Source organism: Pezoporus occidentalis, unplaced genomic scaffold, assembly GCF_034315485.1.
Source record: "Pezoporus occidentalis ecotype Australia unplaced genomic scaffold, CSIRO_AGI_Poc_V1 ctg11, whole genome shotgun sequence".
Taxonomy (NCBI): Eukaryota; Metazoa; Chordata; class Aves; order Psittaciformes; family Psittacidae; genus Pezoporus; species Pezoporus occidentalis.
Window position 1 is genome coordinate 7,779,142 of NW_026912886.1, and position 26,069 is coordinate 7,805,210.

The 26,069-nt window shown below is 39.6% G+C and overlaps 2 protein-coding genes across 5 annotated transcripts; one reads left to right on the plus strand and one right to left on the minus strand.

Annotated features, from left to right (window-relative positions):
• Window positions 1–640: 640 nt before the first annotated feature.
• Window positions 641–12,224, plus strand: HDC (histidine decarboxylase). Of its 4 annotated transcripts, XM_062629398.1 has the most exons (13): window positions 641–1,030; window positions 1,745–1,902; window positions 2,764–2,936; window positions 3,972–4,085; window positions 5,374–5,496; window positions 6,323–6,457; window positions 7,414–7,557; window positions 7,803–7,869; window positions 8,684–8,846; window positions 8,955–9,045; window positions 10,203–10,301; window positions 10,981–11,082; window positions 11,270–12,224. In XM_062629398.1, exons 2-13 carry the CDS (start codon window positions 1,875–1,877, stop codon window positions 12,014–12,016), a joined length of 1,986 nt encoding a protein of 661 aa, XP_062485382.1. In that variant the 5' UTR covers window positions 641–1,030; window positions 1,745–1,874; the 3' UTR covers window positions 12,017–12,224. The 4 variants fall into 4 exon arrangements, with proteins under 4 accessions (XP_062485382.1, XP_062485375.1, XP_062485368.1 ...); XM_062629391.1 differs by having other exon boundaries at window positions 641–1,902; XM_062629384.1 differs by lacking the exons at window positions 641–1,030; window positions 1,745–1,902 and having other exon boundaries at window positions 1,911–2,936.
• Window positions 12,225–13,798: 1,574 nt separating this feature from the next.
• On the minus strand, window positions 13,799–25,779 carry SLC27A2 (solute carrier family 27 member 2). Its single transcript, XM_062631769.1, has 10 exons — window positions 25,269–25,779; window positions 23,554–23,763; window positions 22,238–22,396; window positions 21,593–21,717; window positions 20,479–20,673; window positions 20,045–20,135; window positions 18,306–18,504; window positions 17,616–17,713; window positions 15,110–15,240; window positions 13,799–13,994 (listed from the first exon to the last, which is right to left on the minus strand). Exons 1-10 carry the CDS (start codon window positions 25,777–25,779, stop codon window positions 13,818–13,820), a joined length of 1,896 nt encoding a protein of 631 aa, XP_062487753.1. The 3' UTR covers window positions 13,799–13,817.
• Between the last annotated feature and the right edge of the window lie 290 nt (window positions 25,780–26,069).

Sequence of the window (26,069 nt, forward strand, 5' to 3'; positions counted from 1 at the left end):
GGTATATGTCACATGGAGTATTTACTGTGTAGTTTAGCTCTGGAAACGTTAAAAGTATTGTTCCTTATTTGCTGTTCCAAATTGAAGTCATAAATGTAATTAGCTACCAGCTTTCCTTGAGCAGACGTCCACATATTGAAGTAATGCATTAGTTACTTGTAATGAGGTACAACCACAGTTTCTGAGAACTCTGAGCTCTTTTGGCGTCAGTCCTGTGCTTGATGCTAGCCCCTTATCACCTTCTTTGTTACCCTTTTAGGGAGCATTTGCAGCAAAGCCAAGAGAGGCTCATAAATTGATACTTAGCGTGGGCAGTTTGTTATTTTTTTCCCTAATGTTTCCAGAGAAGTGTGAGATAAAGCAGATGAATATGCATACAGTATTTTTTTCCTGCACTACATGCACTTCCTCTTTCAATGCTTTTTATCTTCTTCAATTTCAGTATATTAATCTGATGAGCATGTATCAGCATCTTTGTCATATCTATGAAACAGTTCTGTCATAGATATCTAATCACAGCAAAATCTAGGAAAGGTTTTCACACTGTTCATAGAATCATAGAATAGTTAGGGTTGGAAAGGACCTTAAGATCATCAAGTTCCAACCCCCCTGCCATGTTCTGTAGAAAGTACACTGGAGAAAGATGTAAAAACTTCCTAGAATAATGAAAGCATATGGGCTACACTATAGTACATGAAGCAGAGAACCAAAGCTGCTCTGACTGCCAGTTCTCTTCCATATGATGAGAACAGAGAAACTGCTTCCACATATCAGACAAAAGGCCTGTCAAAGCAAAGGGTCTGCAGAGGCAGCTATTCTGTCTCAAACAGGGCCAGCCCTAAGCAGGAGCACAGGGTATAACAAAAATAGGATGAGCATGTACTGTACTACAGAATAATTTCTCTTTCTGGTGCTTAATCCTTAAGTCTTACCTCTCTCTTTTCCCAGGGCTGCCTGATATCAGTGTAGAGCAAGTGAGGTCCTTCTGTTGAAGATAAGTGCTCAACATTGAGTCAAACCAGTGTCAAAGGTAGTGCTGCCAAAGAGGTCAGGAAGTATTTTTGTGTCCTGAAACTGAAACAAGGAAGAATCTACATGGCTGCTCTTCCAAACTGAGAACAGTCTAGCTGGGGGACTTGGAGGAATTTTGGAGATACAAGGCCAAATCCCAGTACATATATGAGAAAAGAAGCACAGTGGTGGAGGAGAAAGAGGCATTTTCCCAGTTCAGCAATCTAGGGTGATACGAGTGGAGGAACATCACCTTGCAGTGTAACCTGGTCTGATCTGGAAGGACAGGAAATCCACAGAGAGGATCACTGCTGCTTTGTATTGCAGTTCTGCAACTGGCAATAATTGCACTGCCTTTTCTTCTGGCAGCAAGAGACTTGACAGCATAGGTGTCAAATGTGTTAGGTGCTGGTGCCTTGTTTTAATGACTACTGTTAGCACAGGAGTTTGGTGCCCTAAAGTAACATGGGCACTTACTTGCTTTTGGAAGCTCTTGAGCTTTTTCTCTCCCTCAAGTCTGATGTTAATGTGTCATATATTCATGACATACATTACTGCGAGCCTTCTGAAAGATTGTTTAAAAATGGGAATGGGTTAGCACAGAGGCAGCTCCTCTTAGAGATACAACTATCGTGCACATCAAAAGAGCACAGATGAGAATATACGAGAGACTGTAAAAGCCCTCAGCTGGGAGGAGTTAGATAATAATCTGCCTACGTTAAACCTTTTCCAGAATGCATGAGTCTGAGAGATAAAGGGAGCTATAAAGGGTGAAGCAGCGAGCAGGGCACCAGACCAACTGCCCGCAAGTACCTGAAAGGTCGTAGCCCAGGCTTGAAGAGGTGCTTTTAGAAGGAATCGGTATGGACCCTGAAGAGTACAGACGGAGAGGTGAGTGATCCTCTGCTCTTGGAAATGAGTATCATTTGCTCACAGAGATCAACTGTTGTAGGGCTGGGAGTGGTACCCAAAACTTGTATGGGGTATATATATTCTTTATTTGTACAAATGTCCTTGAGACTTAGATCTGCTGAGGCTGAGGCAAAAATGCCCCCACAGTTGAGTAAATTGTGTCCCAGAGTTGAGTTTAAATTAATGGATTTAGAGTCAGTGGATAACTTAGGTTTTTTTGGCCTTAAATTTAAAATACTGTGGCATAACTGCAAAGCTGTGATTCTGAATAAACTTGTGATAAGGTGTTACAGTGGCTCTTCCCTGGCTGACACCATGAAACCTCAGTGATACTTGCACAGTTCTAGAGATGGGAAGCAAACGTTGGTCCTAGGGCGGGAGGAGGTTGCATAAGTGGAGAAAAGGCGTGGAGTTGTGTAGCTCTTTTCAGGGGATGCAAAACTGGGTATGTTGCAATGACAGGGAAGTATGGGGCATTATGAAACATTAATTTCTGTGAAATGCAGTTTCAGTTATTTTGTAGGCAAGAAAATCTTTCTATCAGTAATCAAACCAACCATACTTGTATCCTGATAGTATTTTAAAGGTACTTTTGAACTATTCAATGAGGACACTGAAATAACCCTGTGAATCTGTTCTGTTCCCGTGAAGCCTTTTCAAGAAGCTGTGTCTCTGTGTTATTAGGTGGGACAAGCAGGGTGTAGGAGGAAGGTTAATTCCTGTGGCTATCTTGGAAGTAGGATTCCAAGCCATGTCTAATGCTAAGATTGCATGAACTACTAGTACTGCTAGTTAGTTTTCCCACAACTGAAACTCGGAACACTGGTTTGCCTCTTCCAGGGAAAGAGATGGTGGATTACATTTGCCAGTACCTGAGCAATGTGAGAGAGAGACGGGTGACTCCTGATGTGCAGCCAGGTTACATGAGAGCCCATTTGCCGGATTCTGCCCCAATGGACCCAGACAGCTGGGACAACATCTTTGGAGACATAGAGAAGGTTATTATGCCCGGGGTAAGAAATAGATTATTCCTGTCATGACCATACTTTATTACTACTTGGGGTGAACACCAAATCCTGGGAACACACAGCTTCTGCACAACACTTACCTAAACAAGTGAAGCACCCAAAATGTAGAATGTCTTGTAGATATGTCCACAGAATGATTCTGGCTATTGTCGTTGTGTTCCCACCTACAATTTTAGGGCATAGGCTGAATATATTTTTTAAGTATTTTATATATTAAGAATAACTCATGCTTGCTTAGAGGGAAACAAAGATTTTCTGACACTAATGAATTTAGCTTCACAAGGCCTGAACTGCATCATCTCAATTTCAGAGATGTGGAAGCTCAGGCACAGCAAGGTGAAACATCATTTGCCCAAGGTCATTACACAAGACGTGACTCCTGCTCTTTGAATGTTCATGTCTCCTTCCTTTTGTACATAAATAGTGCAGATTCTGCTAAGGGAGTTCATATACCTAATTAAATGGCTTATGTAAGAAATATGTTTTAAATTTTTCTTTATATATGCTTGCAGAAACTCGGTCTGATGTAGGAGAGGTATTCACATTAAACGCGCTTATGCCAGTGTCCCACATACAGGCTCCTTCAGGTGTATAGAGTGGGCTATACAACTGTAAATTGCCGTGTGTAGCTAAAGGCAAGCTGTTGTTTGACAAAGTGAGCAAGAGCAGCTTTGTTGCAAGGATTTCCCTTAAAGATAAATATTTTGATAAATATTTCAGCTGTTGTACCATGTTCAAAAGACCATTCTTTCCTGTTCAGAATCTTTGTCTGCCTGTTCAATTCAGATAAATGCTTTTGCTATAATTTGGAATTTATCTAATAACGATACAGTGTTATCATTTGCTAATGCTGCACTCCTGTCAATATTATCTCTGTAGCTTTCTGCTAGCACATGTATAATTGCACATATATTGGACATGCTGCTGTGAACCTTTTCCATCACTTTAAACAGATGCTAATCACTACATCTTGTGTAGAATTTTGTGACGTTTTCATTACTTTGAATAATTTTGTTCTAGGTAGTCCATTGGCAAAGTCCACACATGCATGCCTACTTTCCAGCTCTTACTTCCTGGCCTTCGCTCCTTGGAGATATGTTAGCTGATGCAATTAACTGCTTGGGATTCACATGGGTAATTTTGTTGTTGTTATTATTTTAAATATTCATCTCCTGTGTGCATTGTGTAGGAGCAGATCATGGTCATTCTTTCTTGTTCTGTGAGTCAGTATAATTATTTACTTCAACCAACTGTATGTTGTTTGCATAAATGAAAAATGTCACTTTAAAAATTAAAAAAAAATAAGAGCAAATGTCACCTACTAGTAAGAGGTGAATGAAGAAAATATATCACTAGAAATGTCTAGTTTCTAATTCTTTGTATATCCCACTGTAAGCAGTGTTTCTTGCCGTCTAGTCTTGGTGCTGAGATTGTTACATAAGCACTGTAGGCAATGGAGCAGCCACCATCCATGACTGCAGGTTAGGTTGGGCTTCATTCCAGTTCTCCTGTTCCCTTGAGAGAACACATTTCTTATTTTTCCTGTTCTGAAAATAGTTGTTTGGTGGCATGTTCCAGAATATCTGAGCACTTTATATCCTCCTGCAGCAGCTACATAGTGCTATTTGGTTATGACTTTACATACCTCAGTAGCATTCTAAAGCTGTGGTAAAATTGTCCAGATTTTTAGATGTGTGTCTCCATGTAAGAAAGCAATAGAAACTCGTAAACCTATAAAAAATTGATTGTCATGTTCTCCATGTAGTTTCGATAGGTTTCTGTTAAGTTTGCAATGTAAACCAATTCTTTCACATGTGGAAAGCTGGACACTGCAGGACAGCTTTCACCTTTCTTTTTCTGCTCTTCAAAAAGTCTCCCTAAAACGTATCAGTGCCCTTTCTTTTAGGGACCTAGGGCATGTACTTGGGTGGTGAACTGCAGTTCCAGGGTTTTATCTCAAGTGGCTCATTGTGATTCTAATTTTTTTTAATGACTCTAAGATTATTGGTAATTCAGAAGCTCAGCCCTGAGGTGATGCAGGTAGTCTGAAGACAGCCTTTTGAGGAGGTTGCTGAGATTCTCTGGTATTCCAAGAGAGCAACTGGTAATGAGCAAGGTAGCTGGAGCTCACCCTCAACTGCAACCTTAGCATAGAGGTCTGCATTACAGAACTCACCAAACAACGTAACTTTCATCACAATAGTGTTGTGTTCTGCTATGGGCCATAATATTACACAGCTGCTTATATATCCAGTGCTACAAAGCTTGTCATCTGCCTTTGTTGCATCTAGGGGAGATTTCTCCCAAGGCAATTAAAATGTGTTAACACATATCACATTTTAATTACTAGCTAAGGGCTATGCTCCTGCTATGCTTGCAGGAGGAATTACAGCCTGATTTTCTTTTTATTCTGTTTTTCTAGGCCTCCAGTCCAGCCTGTACAGAACTGGAAATGAATGTGATGGATTGGTTGGCTAAAATGTTGGGCCTTCCGGATAAATTCCTGCACCACCATCCTGACAGTGTGGGTGGAGGAGTGTTACAGGTAGGAGGAATCAGAGATGGCCTCATCATGTTTTGTTTTATTTTCACTCAAGTGAATTTCCCTCTGGGTGATAGTTTTCCTGGAGGAAAAACCAAGGACATTTGCTCTATAGGTCTGATTAGAGAAATATACCAATTTGACACTGCTTTCCCAAATTTTAGTATTAAATATAGAACATGATAGGAGTTGCTCTTGCTTTTAGTCCTTATTGTGTTACAGGCAAGGAGCAGGTGCTCTTGTGGCCTTAGTAAGGCCAAATGAGAGTCAGATTTGTATCCTTCATACTGTTTCACATCAAATTAATCACTGAAGTGATCCTTCCATGATTAGAGAAGGAATCTTTGTCATGGTCCTTCTGCCAGCAGTCCTTAGCCACACAAGATACTCTTCTTCTCATGTCTGCTTTGTGTCTGAAACTTGCAAGATCAAAGCCTGAACATTTATCTCCTTTCATAAGGCCTTAGCAAGTATCCCCCGGAATCAGTGTTGAGGCTTTGTGTTGTTATAAGGAGCTTTGCTCAGGTTTGAGATTTTTATGGAAGATACTACATTGTAGCTGTAGAAGAGCAAAACGAAAATGTGATTTAGTTACTCCCCCCAGCTCAGTCCTGCATGATAAAAATGTACAGTAGTTTAAAGGCTTTGTTCTGTGGTGGTGGCCCAGAGAGCTGCTCATCACTAGTGACTTGCCATCACATCCCAGAAAAGTGGTAGCAGAAATAGGAGAGAGTGCGGGCAGCTGAACAGTTCAGTGACTTCAGTAAGTCTTGGATAAAATAGCAATGAAGTGGCAATATGTTGCAATAAATGAGCAATGTCTTTGCAGAGCACTGTGAGTGAATCAACCTTGGTTGCACTGCTAGCAGCAAGGAAAAACAGAATTCTGGAGATGAAGGTTTCTGAGCCAGACACTGATGAGTCCTCACTCAATTCTCGCCTCATCGCTTATGCGTCTGATCAAGTAGGTTCTTAGGGTTACAAAGAAAAATTTGCTTCTGCTGCCTCACCCAGGTCATACAATATGAACTTGCTTTTCTGTTCCAAGGGGAGAACACATACAGGAATGCTGTACAAGCCTGAATGAATCCCTCTAATGTTATTTTCTGCAGATGGGGAAACGAAATCTGTGGGATGAGGTTTTGTAGGGTCCTGGCAGTTCTCAAGGTGCTGTCTTATGTGACTTGGTTTTTCATTTCCTTCCTGGTTTTCACCAAGCCTTACTCCAATAACGAGGTGCTGATGTCATGCTGCTTCAACTCATTTTGCTTCACATCCTCCTTCCACTCAGGGACAGGCACACTCGGGGCATTACCTCAGTGCTGCTCCTGGTTGTGGCCTCCACTCTAGGCCTCTGTGCTTGGTCATGGATGAAGTATCTACACAGTACTGTGCCTCTGCCTGCAAACCTGTTCTGTCCTTGGACTCTTGAACAGTCTGTTCCCCTGTGAAAACTGAAACAGGAGAGATGCTCGTGCTGGTTCTTTATTGGTATAACTAAAAGGGCTTTTTCTTGTGAGGGAGTAGTGCCAGAAGTAGGTGCGCTTCAGGGTGTTTTAATCTTCGTATGGCAGGGAGAAAGGAATAAATTGAGGTTGATCCATTTTTAGAGGCTCTTCTAAGATCTCAGTTTTGATAAGTGGCTCTCCAAAAGCAAGATGAGGATGCCTGTGATTACATTTTAGAGATAAGTACCCAAATAAATGGAGCATATGCATTCCTTGGAATTACAGTGTATTATTTCTTTTAGTTACATGCAAGGAGGAAACTTTCAGACTTGTATTAATATGGATTATTATTGTAATATCATTATAAGGACCTTATCTCTGCTTTTCTTCCAACCACTGTCTTTTACAAGGCCATAATTTATCACAACTATTCAGCTTTACAGCTTGCTTTCTTACTTTTTTTTTTTTTAAGGCACATTCTTCTGTAGAAAAGGCTGGCTTGATTTCTCTTGTGAAGATGAAATTTCTACCTGTGGATGAGAACTTTTCCCTCAGAGGTGAAACTTTGAAGAAAGCCATTGCAGAAGACAGAAAGAAGGGCCTGGTGCCAGTCTTTGTATGTAAACTTTCTGCCTGGGGTATTCACATAGTGTTGTATTTTTAATGTCAAGATAAAATTACATCTGAAACATTTCTTATTGTGTTAAAATACATTAGTGAAGGTTAAAAGGTATAAAAGAATTTCTGTTTTATTGAACAAAAAATATCGATACACTTGCAACTGTGACAGCCTCTCCGCACTGAAAGCGTTGCATCCATTTACTAAAAAAATGCCAACTCAACCGGTTTGTTTTCTTCTAGGTTTGCGCAACGCTGGGTACAACTGGTGTCTGTGCTTTTGACAATCTCTCAGAACTGGGTCCAATTTGTAAGTGGCTTTTTTTTTTTTTTCCCAATTTTAAATTATATTAGCACAGAAGAGTATGAGAATTTTTCATGCCAAAGCCAATGAGAGCAGAAATACTCGTCAGCTGAGTTTTTCCGAGTCTCAAAGATCAGTGAAGGCAATGCAAGACTTTGTAGTGATTTCTGGAAGATTTAGATTAAGATGTAAAAATACTTTCTGTTCAAGATGGATGACATTTTCCAGCTAATACATCTTTAATGTGGTTATTCGTGGACTACAGACTGTACAGTACAGAGTGCAGTACTGCTGCAGGGTGGATACATAAATATTTAACGTAGAAAGGAGTTTCGAAGGTAGTGTTTGGTAGGGTGTCCTTTGTAGCCACCAGTTCAATAGGTAGTTTGTGGTTGCAGATTCTATTCCAGCATAAATCCTGACAAGACCCTGTGGCATTTCTTTCTGTGGGTCAGAGCATGGCTTCTGTCTCTGGGACCTTTTTGCTTGCCACTGTGTCTTTTTTCTGGCTTTGTGGAACTGAGTTGTGCTGGGGAATTTCGCTTAGGAAAAAGGCAGGTAAGAGAAATCAAACATTAAAAAGCCTCACACATATGTAATGGTGAATTTTGTTACAGAGTCCATCTGATTTCAGCATTATCCTATATTTTGCAGTTCTGGATGCACAATTTTAGAGTAAAAACAGGTTGTTAATTGTTTGTCTTGCTCATTGTCAGGCCATCCAACCCTGCAAGAAATTGCACCTAGTTTTCAGAGAGGAGAGATTAAGCATGCACTTTGATTCCTTATGTCCCTGACATACCAATTCCAATTCCATTAGGTGATGCTGAGGGACTCTGGCTCCATATTGATGCTGCGTATGCAGGAACAGCATTTGTATGTCCTGAATTCCGATTGTTCTTGAATGGAATCGAATATGCAGATTCCTTTACTTTCAACCCGTCTAAATGGATGATGGTTCATTTTGACTGCACTGGATTTTGGTGAGTAAAGGCAAAACACAAACACTACCAGAAGGATAGCATGCAAATTGCTAAGTCTTTCTCTGCATGATTTTTTTTGCTAAATACAGTTCATTCTGCAATTGATAGGGTCAAGGATAAATGCAAGTTACATCAGACCTTCAGTGTTAACCCTCTCTACCTCAGACATCCGAACTCAGGAGCTGCTGTTGATTTCATGGTAAGTTATTTGAGTTGATATTTTAAGTTGCATATAAAATGTTCAAACAGACTGCTAAATACTTCACACTCTGGAGCATGCTTCTCTTATAGCTAGTCTCATTACATAAAAGCCTAAACCCAATTATACTGAGATGCTAATGCAGATTAAATAACAAAAGCGAGCTCTGGTATGAAAATGAATTATAAACCTGCTTTTAGATCTAGAGATCAAAGTACTTGATTTTTACAGATGGGAATACAGCCTTGCCTTTTGGAATAGAAGGGTCATTTCTCTGCATTGTGTTGCTGAAGTAATTCCTGCTGATGGCATTTTAGTTGGTTTTCTTGTATGTCTCATAGGTAGTAATAGAGAGAGAAAGGAGTAAGCAAACGCCCAGGCTCTGGAACAGCAGTAGTATGAATTACATTTTTTTTTTAGATTGAGGTATTCACAGGGGAGCTAAGAGGCATTTTTCTATCTTACAGGAGCTTTCAGTAAGTAAACCAAAGGAATATTCACTGCCAATTGTTTCTGCTATGATCTCACCCTAGTCCTGAAAAGATAATTGTTTTCTTGAAATCAATAGTGCTTTTCAGTGGGGACTGTGAGTGTACAGAGGGGCAGAAAAAATACATCAGTGGGTCCCTCTTGTGGTTAAATAGGGCCCTGCATGTAGTTGTGTAGCTCCCTAGAGTATTCCTTTACATGCTCTGTCACTCTTTTCCATGCAGCAGCCGTTACTTCCTCTGGAAGTCTAACCCTGTATCACCTCTCACTGTTTATGGTTGATCTGGGAGAACGTTCAGGGTAGAACTTAAATACTCAAATTACAGGAACTGAAGTGAGCACTCAGTCCTACAGTGTAAATGGACACATCATAACTTGATAATGCCCTTTAAATAAGCAAAGGTGGTGTTATTAGCTAGTAATTAACTAAAAACTTGAAATATATCTAGGCCTTAGATTAAGGGGAATATCCAAGATCTTACTTTGGCAAATAATTGAGAAAACTCTAGATGTAGTGTTTCTTTGATGGCTGTTTTCTAGGCTTGGCAGATTTTCAGTAGTATGAAATTACTTGTGTCAAGACCCAAGTCCTAAAGAACAACAGTAGCAGGGTAAGGGGGATGCGCCTTTCTGTTGTTTCTGCATTGATACCTGTTGTGTTTTCACAGCACTGGCAAATTCCACTGAGTCGTCGATTTCGTTCTTTGAAGCTGTGGTTTGTGATTCGTTCATTTGGAGTGAAAAAGCTTCAAGATCATGTCCGACATGTATGTGAATTCACAATGGAAGCATAACTGTATTATGCTTACTTACTGGTAGCTAAGTTGAATAAATTCAGTGATGCAAAGATGAGCAACAGAAATTCTCCCACACACAAAGCTTGCGTGTGAACACTAAATGCGTGCTGATTTTACTCTTAAGTAATCTCTAAAGATTGACTGTGTAGACAAAACATTTCCTGTACCCTTCTGGAAAGCAACAGGCAATGAAAAGTGACTTGATAAGTCAGTGCCTTCTGCATGTTACCGAGTACTGATCTGTAGAAGCTTTCTTTGAGGCAAAGTGGCAGCTGTTTGGGAGGCAGGCTTAGATGAATGGCTGAACCCATAGCTATGAAAATTTACAGGCTTAAGTCCTTGATGGAGTGTAAATACAAGGGGTCATATTGTGGATCAGCAGTTGCCACAAAATGACTCTAATCTGAGAACACATTCTGTTTTCAGACCTTCTTCTAGAAAATTCCTATGTGTAGTCCAGTTACTCTGGTTCATTGTCAAGGGTTTGGGTAAACAGACTTTCAAATATTGTTGTCATTCTTCTGTTTGCTGCTACTCATACACTGGAATGATATGTTCCAATAAGGAAAGGAATTCTTTTTAACTACTTATTGTCTACAGTGGGTTTGTGACAAACCAATACATGACTACTTTTATTCCTCAATTATAGGGTACTGAAACAGCCAAGTTCTTTGAATCCTTGGTTAAAAGTGATCCACTCTTTGAAATTCCTGCCAAAAGACATCTTGGACTGGTTGTATTTCGAATAAAGGTAAAGATAGGTCCTTTTGCATGTCTCTGAAATGAATTGACCATAGCTGATCTTTCCCCAGACATTAAGAACTATGAATAAACTTTCATGTAAGAATTCGTAATGCTGGAATTCTTATGGAGATGTGTGGATGTCACTGGAAATTCTAACTATGTTTTTTTTTTCTTATTATTCATATTTAAAACAGGGTCCCAACTGGCTCACAGAAAAACTCCTGAAAGAAATAAGCAATTCTGGCAGGGTCTTCCTTATTCCAGCAACCATTCGTGACAAGTTCATCATTCGGTTTACTGTAACATCTCAGTTCACAACCAGGGAAGATATTCTGCAAGACTGGAACATCATTCAACACGCTGCAGCCCGGATTGTTAGCCAGAATTGTGGGTTGCATTGCATCAGTTCTGGTGATGGGCCAGGAATCCCTAATACGATAGTTGAGCCTAGTTCAGATGCCATTAGTAATGCTTCTCAGCTTTCCCCAGATGGAGGAAAATACAAAACACCTCCCAGAAAAATAGTAGTTCAGCCTAAGAAGCTAGCAGCAAGTCCCAGTACGTGTGTGATTAGTCAAGGGGATCTTCTAGATGACTGTTTTCCAGAAGATGCCCAGGATGTTACCAAACATAAGTTAACCTCTTTTTTATTCAGTTATTTATCTGTTCAAGGCAAGAAAAAGACGGCACGTTCCCTTAGCTGCAACAGTGTGCCAGTGACTGGTGGTCTTGAGCCATGTAACCCCAAAGCAGCAGCCACTGACAAGAAGGAGTCTCATGAAAATACCAGAATTCTTTCCAGGCTGCCTGAAGAGGTGATGATGTTCAAAAAAAGTGCCTTCAAAAAACTAATTAAGTTCTACAGTGTTCCAAGCTTTCCAGAGTGTAGCATTCAGTGTGGCCTTCAGCTGCCTTGTTGTCCTTTGCAAGCCATTGTTTAACAAGTGAAAGAGATTGGTCCTTAAGATTACTCCAGGCAGAAAGGGAACCAAAGTTTGCTTATTCATATGCAATACTACATGTTATTTTGTTCAATATGTAAGCATCGGCAGTGACCATTGAGAAAATCCCTGTGCTTTTACTGGTGGAAACCTCGTGTATCTATAGATTAAAATGTCAAATAAAACTTGTAGGCATATAATAATAAAACTCTCTGGTTTGTAGACTGTGGTAAAGAAAATGCCAGTTTCTGCCTTACCAGTCCTGGTAATGGACACTTTCTAGCTGGCAGGCTAGAACCATTCTAACCAAATATGCTGGCTTCAGTAGGGGGTAAACTATGCAGTCCTATATTTACACTTTATATACCTTGACTTAAACCATTGAGAGGCTCTGTGTGTGCAGACAATGCCAGCATCAGTTCTGAACTGTGCAAAATGAAGGGTGCAACCTCTCAATGAGGTTTTGCTGTATTAGGGCAATTTTAAAACATGCCAAGTTTAAAAACGGAGCAGCCATGCCATCCTCTCTGCTGATCAGTGACAGTGCACTGGTGTGCAAGAGCAGGGGCCTTTGCTAAGCACCTGTGGCCTTTCTCAGCATTACCTAAAGGCTGTAAAACACAAGTGCATGAGGAAAGAGAACAGGAATGATATTTCACCCTTTCTCATAACAGAAGAATTAAGGGGCATTACAGAAGGGGTCTCTATGCAGCAAACAATCATTGCCACAACAGGCCAATGATTTACATATGTTTCAAGAGTAATTAAAAATGGGGGCAGAAAAATCTGTGGAGGGCAATTTTATACTGTTAAATCAAGAAGCGTGATGATCATTAGGAGGTTATCCTGGGAAAGCACTGCTGAGTGCTTGCTGCCTTTGTAGTTGTTCCCAGACACCTACAATCACCCCATCTTGAAGGCAGCATACTCAGCCAGATAGTTTCAGTCTGACCCAGTACAACTATGCTCATATTATATAAGCAGTACATCTGGTTAGTCAAAACAATTTCCATACCCTTAAACAACACCACCTGAACTCACAGTGGGGTATACTGAGGCACGTGTTACAAGGAGCAGTAAAATTTAGTTTGCTAAATTTTTCTAGTAAGAACAAATTTATTTCATTCAATTCCATAATCTTGCCTTTTTTTTAAATGCTAGGGAAATTTAAGCCTCACTTTTTTATGAAGTGTCTGGCCTGACATTACTCTCTTTGCACCCAAAGGAAAATACATCTTAGTTCTTATAAATTGTTTTCATTCTGTGTATGTAGTATTTGGTGCATGAGAAATAAGAGGACATCTCTGCTGCAATGGAGAAAAGTTAATGTAAGCATCTAATGCAGACTTTTTTCAATTAGTTAATTTAGACAACTGTAAGTTTAATGGTCTTTTATAATGGGTTTTGTGGTTTTGACTGAGGGATATAATTCTTACTAGTGCAGTGGATCTCCCTTTAATATAAATTATTTGTATAAAGATGTGTGACATTGTACCCACTTTCACATATTTAGGTGCACAGTATTAACATTCACAGCATTAACAATACTTCTATACACAGAGGAAGGTAGACAAGATTGAAAGCATGAACGAGAGAAGAAGCCAGGCTAAGATGCAAATAGCATTGGTGAAGTTCTGTTTTATTAAAACAATCTCACATTCACACTTTATTTCAGATACTGATAGTTGCTAATATTATTAAACTAAAATATTTCCTGGCAAAGTTACAATAACAGATACTTTAAAAACTGAGTATTATAAAACACAGGTTGTTTTGGGGTTGTTGTTTTTTTTTTACTTGCTCACAATTTGAGGTCATGGTTTTTTACTGAATTATAAATGTCCTGGGTCATTTGTACATACAGGTTTTCTCTGTCATCTAGGAAATACAGGCGATCTTCGATGACTGCTGGATTGAAACTCTCCTCCATTAGTTGTACTTTACGGTACTTAAAGGTTGCTGTAAGTTCAATGGCACTCTAAAACACAAAATTACATCTCTACTTATCAATGTCAGCATATAATTGTGGGAATTAGATTAGATCCCCTAAATTTAAAGGGAATCCTATTTAAAGAAAATCCATACAGCACAGAAGTTGAAGCCTCAGTAACAGAGGTCCAAACTATCTGCATTCATCAGATAATAACCGGACTTTGGAATATGTGGGCTGGTAATTACTCTGAATGGTGTGGTAATTACCCTGAAATTGCTGGGCCACAGACACATAAATGAAAGGCTTACCTTACTATTTGATTTGAAAGAGGCAGGAAAACACGAGTTTTTAACTATTAGAATCAAGGGGTTTATCTAGAAATACTTAATTATGTTCTCTGATCAAAAAACGAGATTTTTTTTTTCTCAGCAAAGTAAAGAAAATGTCAGTTGGAGACTGACAAAGACTGTACTTTACGTGGAATGGCAAGGCAAACCACTGCCTTGACTGGTTAACTGTTTTGTTTGTAGAGCTCAAAAGTTTAAAGGCTAATTAAACAGGTAGACATGGTAGTATCTCTGTGTTAGTCCTCTTGAATCACCCCAGTGAATATGCAACATTTCTCAAAGGAGCAATATTTATTTTAAATAACTTGAGAAGTACGGTGGGAGTGATATTCTTGCAACATTTTCCTAACGTAGGTTAAACTTCCGTTCAGAATTTGGCTACTTACTCACTGGTAGAATAAAAATCTAAGGCCTCTCTCACAAAAAACAACTCTTGTATTTGCTTGTGTGTGGATCTTTATTTTGCACAGAACAATCTGTAGAGGGAGCAACACTGAAGGGAGAACACACCCGTATTAGTGTGCTAAAGGAATACAATAGGAAATGTATTTTCCAAGAGAATTTCCTGATTTCAAATGTTAAAATGTGACAGGTATCCTGCAACTGCTCTTGCAACTTGTTTCAGTTCAGCCTGAAAAAAACATCTGGCTGCAGTTGTACTTACATACTGGTAAATGACAAGAGCAAGTGAGAGATTAAAAGACGCCTTTTTGAGAATTGCTAGTGTAAGTAGGAAGTCTGTAGTCCTCATAGAAAATAGAAGAAACACAATGCGGATGGACACACAAAAGCTACTTAGGAACACTGGTTTACCTTAATCCTTATAAAACGAGGTCTTGCATATTTTGGAAGGTGAGTTTTAACGTGTCTGTAAGTACTTTCTGCATTAAATTCAGAGTTTTCCTTTAGTCGAATACATGCCATTCCTGTTCTGCCTTCATAACCTGAAGGAATAATTCACAAAACTATAGTTCATATATTAATCTGAACTTCAGACTAAGCTCTTCTACTTTGTTTTTGGTTTTTGCCTCCTAAGCCACTTTAGAAAACATTCTAACATATTTTCCGTTACACATCTAAGTGATTAGATTTTCTTAAGGCTTCACCAGGCTAGATGCCAAACTGTTTTTAAAGCCTAGCATCAGAACTACAGATGGCAGATATTTTGAAAATCATCCATCTTTTGAAAGTCTTTGGAAAGACTCTGGAAAATCAGCTCTTGGTAGTCTGAGGCAGAAGTCTGCCTGCAGCAGCATTTAACTGTGTGAGTTAATTTGCTTTACAATACATCACTGTAAACATGCTTGTACTGACAAGCTCATCCATGCAGAACGAGGACAAAAAGTAGTAATACCAAGTTTACCACTGTTTTTTACCATGCTGCAAAAATCCAAGGACTTCAGATTTTTTTTACTTGCCCAACTACATACTGAGAGGGCTTCTTCTCTCCTGTTTTGGTGGTTGAGGGATGGGATGCCACTTAAACCACAAAACTCTTGGTATTCCCTTTTCTGGGATTACAGGTAATGCAAGAAGAAATAGTTAATATTCTTATACAAAGTTTTACATTACAACCATATGCATGCTTTCACAGAACTGTGTATGGGAGTAAGTGAAAACAGAGAGTAGAATCTAATCCTTACAGAAAAGCACAAACATAAGCTAATTTAAGATCAGTCTTTCTTCAGTTTCTTTTGAATTTTGTTTCTGTTTGCCTTTAACGCCCTGTACTGCTGACACCTGGCATTCCAATTTGTTTAGTCAAAATCTAGAGTGCTGAATTAATGAGTTCTCTGGTGATAAATACTGTCACCCCCAGCTACCTTAATAAAGTACAAATATTTCTGTGCTATGTAAAACAAGAACCCCCCCCAACACAGTCCACCCTGTTCTTACACAAATATAAGAAGAAAACCTTTTTTTTAACTGTAAAGTTTTCATAATTGCTTATTAACAGCTCTTCTCTGCGGTGTTACAAGAGCATTGAGAATAACAGCATGTTTTCCTCATGCCCTAGAGTGTAATCTGAGAAATACATAAAGAACTCTAAACCATTTATCTTGTTAGCTTTCTTCTGAAATGTCTCTTAGGACAGATGTATGTTTATTGCTACCACAAAACAGCTGAAAATAAGGGTGATTTAAAGAGAGAGGCTTTTCAGATCAACAGGTATAGCAGAGACATACATGATTTTAAAAAAAGTATTTACTTGAATTAAATTCATTATTCTAATAGATCATCTTTTATGAACAGTCTTTTTGAACCTCAGAAACAGGGCATTTCTGTTCTCATGTCTTCCACTTTTAGTACTAAAAACAGCAAGTGGATGATAACATTAACAGAATCATATGGGGAATAAATGGTGGATGCAGGAAGAGTGGTGTCTCTAACATGCCTTTCAATTCCAAAATACTAAACTGTCGATGTGAGCCATGTTATGATGTACCATAGTGTGGAAATCTTTCTGGCAAGTGTGATACCTGTTAATACTGTTAATGAATTAATAATTAAGATATGACACCTGTTAACATCTGCTACCTTAGTTAATGGGGGCTCCAAAATTCATCCTCCTCCTCCTCCTTAGGCTACTCTAAGGGCATGCAACATACAATGTACCTAGTCCAAACCATTTGCACAACATGATGCTCAGGATTTCAATCATATCTAACCTTGTTTGTTTGATTTCAGATCCCTACATTACACTGTAAGAATTGGTTCCATTTTAACCATCCATCACAGTCCAGATGCAGTGAAGAGCTATATGGGAGTCCTGTCAATCTGGGTAAGTGAGAAACATGGACAGGAAGGTACCTCCAAAGTACAGGAGACAGGAAAGTAAAGTTCTCTGTTCCCTCTTTTGGCTTCCAGTATCTCTGGGAATCTGCCTTTAGCAGCAGTGCCTCTCAAATTAAAAAAAAAAAAAACAACCTGCCATAAGCACTTAAAAAGTTAATAAAAGATTTCACACATTTCTGAGTAGAAAATAGGCAGCAAACGTCTCAGAACCTGCATTCCTTAAGATTGCTAAAGAAAGGTGAAAAAGGAAGAAAGCAATTTCTTACATGTCATTTCACATGTTCTTCCATCCTCCTGGTAGTATTTGTCATATACTTTAACATAAGCTTTGGCTATGTTTGTTTGTTTGGGTTTTTTTTTTGCTGATTAATATTCCATTTATTTAAATGATGTAATGTATCAATTGTAGCTTATGAAAAGTAAGTTGAAGTAAGGCTACCAATACCCTGCAGTTCAGTATATTTGTATTTTGTTAATGTATTTAAAAATTCTTTTGTTGAAATGTCAAGTATTTCACTCATACCTGGAACAGATACTCCATATACAATAACTTCCTGAACACAGTCAATCAGTCCTAAAACATCTTCAACTTCAGTTGTAGAAACGTTTTCCCCTTTCCACCTAGAAAATAAGCAGTTGATAGTCATGATTTTTATGTGTATCACAGAGACCTCCAGTGTTTTAATGTTGAACTTTACAACAGGCTGACCACTGAGCTTGAGATCAGAAAGCACTTTTGTGCTAAAACAAGGAACTTCTTACCAGAAGTAGAGAAAAACATGCCAAAAATTCAACAATGCATTCCATATTATTTGAATCTCATGAAAATTTAACACACTTAGTTTGATCATGCTTAAAATGACTCTAACCAAATAACTCCCCAAAATATTACTTATCTTTGATTCCATCCTAGGCACTATGCTTTCTGAGTTTTAAAAGCATAGTGAATGTGAAACCACAACGGTGGTGTCCTGTGAATGCAGCTGGTTTCTGACTGTTGAAAACCAGCATTCATTCATCAACCTAAGCTGAACCTCCTGTAGGCTCTGTAGGTAACTGAATGCAACTGATAAAACACAACACTGGAGGTGACTTGCAGTCCTTTTTCTGACTGAAATAAGAGAAATTTTCTATCTGTCTGTAGGAAATACTGGGTATGGGAGAGAATGTCAAAAACTTCTCTTATGACCAACACTGAAATAAATAAACTAACCGGAATGTGTCTCCAATTCGATCATGGAAATAAATGAAGTTATCATTATCGATCACTAAAAGGTCGCCGCTATTAAAATATAAATCCCCTTTTTGAAAGACATCTCTTAATTGCTTCTTCTCTGTTTGCTGTTTTGCTCCTGCATAGCCACTAAATGGTGCATATTGGGTGATTTTGCAGATTAGTAGTCCAGGTTTACCTATGAAGAGGTTAAAGGTTTTTAAACACCTGTTTAAAAAGCACAGTGTCAATCATAAAAAAATAACAAATCTTCATTACATCAGTGAAGTTTGCAGATGTTACAGAGTTATTTGAGAACTTTGTCATAATCATCATCTTTTATAAAATCAGTTATGGAGGTACAGATTGAGTTTCACCTTGTCCTCTCAATTCACTATCCCTCAAAGTGCCAGTAGATAATACAGCTTGTCACCTGCTTGTATTAACACAGCAGAAAAGAATCTCTGAGGTCTAGTCTGGTAAGTGGAAAACAGTTGTCCAGTTTCTCAACCTCAGTTTCATAAACCTCGGTTTAGAACACCTGAATCAGTAGGAGCTGTGTTTACAAAGGAAACTTACACATGGCATCAGGCATGTCTTTAGAAGGTACAGGCTACTTACATGTAACTCAGTTGGCACAAGGCAGCCTTATCCCTCAAACAAAACATTCAGCAGGATTTAGGAACCAAATACTGCAGTTCAGCTTACTTACTTGAATGCAAAATAGACCAAAAGGCTGCTTAGTATATTCTTTAGCATTTCATGTGCTATAGCTGGAGCAGGAATAGCTGTGTATTTATGTCAACTGAAAATCAACTCCATATTATCTAAAGCTTTGCATGGGTGTTATACACTGGAGTGAATGTTATCTACACAAAATAAATTATAGCCTGTCCCCATCAAGCCTGGGATTTTACATTTTTTCATGGGTTTCTCTCTTACACTGTAGGTATTCTCCATGTCCCTGCAGTTCAGCAACTTAAACATGGGGTGCATTTATATAAAGATGGAATGTATGTGTATGCATCTCCCCTCTTCCCAGCTCAAGAGACTGCATAGGGAGAGTTGGCATAGGAGATTATACCTATGGGGCAGATGTTTTTAACATAGCTGGTATATTCCTCAGCAGTGAGAATTTAACACCATTGGTAACCTGTCCACCTTTTCCCTTATGCACAGAGAAGGTGAGCATTTCTGTCCTCACTCGCAGTAATGAGGACACATGTAAAAGAATGCAACAAAATCAAAAGTATCACAAGTACCTGGTTTAAACACAGGCTTGCCTGTGCCAATATATAGCCCCCTCCTATGAAACCTGATATTAAAATATATTATAACAAAGGTATTTTCATGTTTGCTTTCTCTATTGCCAATGGGAAAAAGTTTCAGCCACTGCTGGAAAAGAGAACTGCTTTCTATTTTGCAAATGTTTCTTTAGTGGCATGCTAAGTACAAAGTCTTGAGAAGATTTAAATAGCTCCTGCTGAAAGTAAAGATCTGTGCTCAAAAATGTTAGTGTGTCCATTATTAATTGGACAAATTATTAAAATCTATGTATACAGATGCTGAATTTCCCACTGTACCATTCTGTTAAGGTGTATTACAGTAGTATGTGATTTGTTACATATTTTCTAACTCATATTTAAAAACTTTGCATCTTCCCAGACAGAAGTGATGCGAAGATATGTAATTTAAAAAGTACATACTTTCCTGAAATTGTTAAGGAATTAACTTTTTACCTTTGGGCACTTTTATGCAGTATCCATTTTCATCTCGGGCTGGTTCATCTTTCTCTACATCATATTTAATCAGTTCATAGCGTAAGATTTTCTAGTGAAAATATGCAAAATGTATACAAACATGAATATTCAATCTTTGAAAAGTAATTTCAGAATTATACTACGCTGTCATCTTTCTATTTAACAGAAGCCAAATTCATCACGTTTCAACTGAGTGTGTCGAGTCTAAATCTACCTGAACTAGCAAGTGGTATCTGTGTTATCTAGCATGGGCACCTATGGACTGTAATTGAAGAGAATCTTCTCCCTAAACAAACTCGTAACAGCCCTGGGTTCTTCCCAACTTGCCATACAAGTAGCCTGGTATATGCCCATGGCAATATACCAAACTTTGCCAAGAAGGATGAAATGCCATGTTTTGTTGTTATTCTTACCTTCTGCAGGCAGTTTACTCTTCCCACTGCACCTATTTTTCCAGTGTAATTAACAAAAGAAATATTTCCTTCAGTTGATGCATAAAATTCCAAAATATTAATATTTCCAAATCTTCGTACAAATTCCCTCCAAACATCAGCCCTTATTCCATTTCCTATGGCAAGTCTGACTTTGTGATCCTGATCATTGTTTCTCTAGAAACAAGAAACAGTCATGAATTCACATTTCTTCTGAGTGAAGGCATAATTTCTACTTCTGGAAAACTTTGAAAGAAACTTTATAAGTATTGAGCACATTCTGAAGCAAAATTTATGCAAAAATCATTACAGTTAATGTTTTTTATGTGGAAATGGAAAAGAAGTTACTGAGCAAATTAGGCTATACATCTAACTGTAGTTAATGTGACTTGGATGAAGACAGAAACAAAAAATTCTATGCAAAAATCCAAAATGAAACTCAGGCACTATTAAACTATTTTGTTTGTAAGCCTTGTGGTGACCACCCGCAGAAGAACCTAACCCTGAATTCAGCAAAGTGTTTACACGATTTATATCCCGTAAAATGGTGTTTGGGTGGAAAAAGGAAATCTCTTCTACCATTGTAAGTGCAGGATTGAGCCTGCTTAAAATTCTATTACCACATTTCACAGCACTTTGAATAGCGCCATTATATGTTTCTGTTTACGCAGTGAAGTGATAAACAGTGAGGTTGGCAGTCCATTTATGCCTTCTTTTATGTTTGTATTTATCCTCAGCAATAGCAAGTACTAAACTCTTAATTTATAAACATATCTAATGTGCTAATGAGTAACAGTAGACAGAATTTTAGTAAAAATATGGACTCTTTTGTCTCACTTCCTGCCTTTTGCTTCAACTGTTTCTTTTATTACGTAATAGTATTTTAAGGCATGAAGAGTCTTTTAAAATATATACTGACTTCTTGAAAAAAGTTAATACTAGTATGCAATGAAATTTACAGACCTTGTTAGGGAAGGTTTTTTCTGGGCTTTTTCTTCCTCTTCCCCTTATTACATTTCCTAGATTTTAAGCATAATGTAACAAATATTCACAGTAGTTTAATTAGCAAAAGAAGAAAAAAGGCAGTTAATGTTACCTGTGGCACACTGCATAGATACCGAAGCACTTCCCCAATATACTGTATTACTGTCACATTGTATTTTCTGCAATCATCCCAAAACTGGCTTGCTGAAAATCTGGCACGCAAAACAACAGTCGCACCTGCGTAAAAAAAAAAAAATAAATTGTAAAACAAGTAAGAGATTGAACAATTCTTATTATATTGTAAGACTGTATCGAACTTCTTAGCATAACATTAGAAAACCTGTAGAATTAGGGTTAGATAGCTTTTGAAAGTTCTTTCCTAAAATATACTGAAATACAATCCATGCTGAATGACTGGTTTAAGCTCTATTTCTATTCATCAGAAATTAAAGGCTATTACTGGGGATGTAAACCCAGTACTAATTTACCTTAAACTGTAAAAAAGCTGTCATGTAAGATACCATTTGCTCAGGAGATGAAATAAAATCTGTACAGGGTTAAGATCTGTGTGAGTCATGTGATTGTAACCGAGTAACAAATGTCTCTTGACTTATGGAGTAGTCAACAAAGGTAACAGAGACATGTATAACGAAGTATTTAATCTCAAAGTTTGGTAACTAGGGAAAGGCTTACTATATCTGCGATCATGAATTCTGCACAGTAACATGTTCATTCATATTAATCAAGTGCATGGTACCTTTCATGATACATCCATGGACTCCAATGAGGAGAGCAGAGCTATGATAGAGTGGTAAAGTAGTATACACAATGTCTTCAGAGGTGACATTGCCAGCATCAAACAAACCACAAGCTAGCATTATGCGTTCATGGTTAATCACTGCAGCTTTGGGAAGACCTGTTTAAAGTCAAGCAAACAGATGTGTAACTTGAACAAAATCCACAGTAAGACCAGTCAGGTTCACAAGATCTTACGAAAAGATTTTTCTCTCATTCACTGATACATGTATTAATTCTAGAGGTACGCAGTTTGCATTTATGCAATACACTGGTGTTTAGCCTTAATACTAATACTGTGGTCCTTAGGAATAACAAGTAACTAGAGAGTGAGGAAATGAGATTTAGAGAATCCAGCATGCTGAGCAAAGGGAACAGAAACGCTAAAACAGAAGTTAATCTCGGATCTTGCATCTCTTCTTGAATTAGGTATCTCCTTACAGCTCCAAATCACCCTAGCTGAAACTGAAATTCATACTACAAAATCTCGTCTTGGTTTTCTATCAGATACAGTTGAACTAATTACTTGTTGGAACAGGTGCTAGAAGACAAAATGATGGTAGTGCTTGCCTGTTCTGTAAGAACAGGTATGTCAGAGCCATTAACAAGGGTGAAACTCATTTGCCTTGTGCAGCCAAAGTAGGACTTAAGATTTCTGCTTCCTCCCTTCCAGTGGAGTTTCGGCTCTAAGAGGCTCAAAGACTAGTATGGAGGCATACACTACTCTTTCTAATGAAGCTATAGGTTTGAGTGGCTTTGGGTTTTGTCTTCATGTTCATCACCCAGTTTCTGCTGTGGCTCAGTGCTCTTAACATGAGATGCCTTTATGTAGAACAGGTTGCAGCTTCTATACCAGCTGCAGTTTTGTACAGGGGCCATGACTAGCTGTATTTTGTGCTGCCCTTGCTATTTTTGGTGCTCTTGACACCCAAAAACTTAACGGCCAGCATTTATAGGTCATGATCCAAGTTGGTTGGTGCCAAGACACTGGGCCAGTAGTGTCTCCAAGGGTAAGATGTATCTGCTATCTCGTGACCTTACTGACATAAAACTTTCATGTTTGACTAGCTTTTACTTAAGTCCCTCCCCCCAGATTTAGTGCTTAAAGTCAGCCTATATTCTATGTGATTTCAGCTTTAGTACAGGTATCAAATTTTCAGTGTCCTGGGAGGAATGAATGAGAGAAGGAATTAACGTAAAGTAACACATTTTCTTTCCTTAATAAAAAACCACAATGTTGCGAGGAATGTATGGCCTGGTTTTGTGAATTTGCGTTACCTGTAGTACCAGAAGTATAAATGTACATGGCAGGAGTTTTAAGGGTTACATCTGATCTCCAGGACAATGGAGTAGGTTCATCTGAGGCAGCATCTACTTTATCAAGAAAGCTCTCAACTCCCTCTGTAGCAGATGTCTTGCTTAAATAATAAACTTTAACATTTTCTTTCTTCAAGAATGGTAGTATTTCTTCAACAGATTCCTTCAGTTCTTAAGAAGAGAAAAAACTACTATAAGAGAATTCTGTATTATTCTGTGAACTATACATCACTGCATCAACCTCAGAATATTGGCACAGCCTGGCCTGTCTTCTTCCATTCCACCCATGCTCTCCAGCACTGCAGAATAAAGCTGGATGGGAGGAGAGTTGGGCTCCTTTGACATCATCAGGCAATAAGGAGATAAAATAAGGCCTTTTATGCAAGTATCTAATGAGCTAGTACCTTTGCAATAAATAACCCCAATAAACTTGCACTGAGATAAATCACCCTCCAATAAACTTTTAAATTCGTATTTTATTGTAGATATAAGTAACTTTAATAACATATAAACTGTTTTAATGACTTAAGAATATTTCTTTTCAGAAACTTTCAAGCATGTGATGGTGAAGTTCTGATGAGAAAATATTTATCTTCTGTGTGGGGTAGCAAAATAAAGGATAAAAATAAGGACAGGATCAAGGTCAACAGAAAAGAGCTAGACTTCTTTCCTCTTATGATGTCTAGCAACGATTAGTGCAGTCAGGCATGTAGTAAATTTTTATTAATAAAGCTCAACTTTTTCTTTTACTTTTTTTTCCTTCACAGCTGAAAGCTCTTCTGGAAAATCTGAGGCAAGGATGTTATAGAAGGAGGAAAAATACATTTCCTATTCTGCACAACAGCTTTTCCCAGAAATGCTATCTCAAATACTGGTTGATTTTGAAACTTCAGAGATTGCACAGAATTGGACAGAAATTTATCATAAAAGGACAAGATTTCATCTGAACCCAAGTTTTGGGGCATATAAAATACTTCAGATAGATGAAACAGATTAATGAGTTCAACTATCTAAGCTGCAATGGAGTATATATTAATGTAGAAGTTGTTAACTCTAGGCAGATAAAGCACATCTCTGACTTCCCCTATGGTCAGTCATTCATACTGTATGTATTCATATGCTGTATAAAGAACTGGGCATGAAATAAGGTCTCTGCTCCATACAGAACAGAATGCAGCACTTAAAACGCACTAGTATGTCAAAAATCTCTTCTGTGGAAAAGGAACAGTTTGTCTACATGGGTTTATGTCTTTGTTTTTGAACTGAGACCTGACAAAAGCTTTTACATAGACTGCAATGCCCTTTATGTGTTTTAAGTCACTGTGCAGCTGCAGCCAAGAAGCTTATTCTGCACTACCTTGGTTATTTCTACTTCGGGCATTTGTGTGAACATAACTGTGATTAACCCTGTTGATTCAGGGCTGGTTTATTTCTAGGTCTTTGTTACCCTCATCGAGCAGCTAACAACGGCTGCACCCTGTAACACAAAACACGGCGCACTGTGGAAACCTTGTCCTTTACCTGCCCTGCAGCAACTTCTCAAATCCCCAAATCCACGTTCAGAGGACGGGACGCCATCAGAACAACGTGTCCCGCCGCTCCGGCACCCCTGGCACCGCGGGGAGCAACCGAAAACCCCGCGCGGCGCGCCCCGCTCCGGCCAGCGCTGTCCTCACCTGGTGCCGCCAGCAGCACGGTGGCCGCGCAGCTCTGGAAGCAGCGCAGCAAGGACGCAGCCCTGACGCTGGAGTTGAGGCACGCCACGGCGCAGCCCACCTTGGCGCAGCCCAGCCAGACCCAGACGTAAGCGGGCTGGTTGCCCATGAGGAGCGCCAGGCAGCCCCCCGCCCGCAGCCCCGCCGCACCGCGCAGCGCCCGCGCCGCCTGCCTGCTGCGCCGCTCCACCTGCTCGTACGTGGACGCCTCGTCGCCGAAGAGCAGCAGCGGCTTGTGCGGCGTGAGCCGCGCCCGCCGCGCCAACACGTCCAGCAGTGTCCGGGCGGGCCGGCGGGCACCGGCCCTGCGAGCCCTCCTCGCTACCCGCGCCATCGTGAGGGCGAAGCGCAGGTCCTGGAAGAGGTAGGGCCAGGAGCAGCGCAGCAGCAGCGGCAGGAGCAGGAGCAGCAGCCCCGCCAGAGCCGTGCACAGCGCGGGCAGCGCCACCGTGACCATCGCCGTCATGGCCATGGCGATGGCGGAACGACCGACAGCCGCGCCTCGCGCCCGAGGCGGGACGGGGAGAGCCAACGGCCGCGCCTCGCACCCGCCCCTCAGAGCCCGCCTCACGCACCGCGTCCTAGCTGGCCCCGCGGCCGATCCTTCCTCACACGCTGCGGTGCCCGTTGTTCCACGCTGTACTTAGGGGCACGGAAGTGCTGCAGGCGGTGCACGCTGAGGTGCGTTCGCAGCCGTCTGAGTTTTCTCCCTACCTGCATGCCGTGCCAGTGGCTGCGCCCAGCCGTGTAGCAGAGACGCAG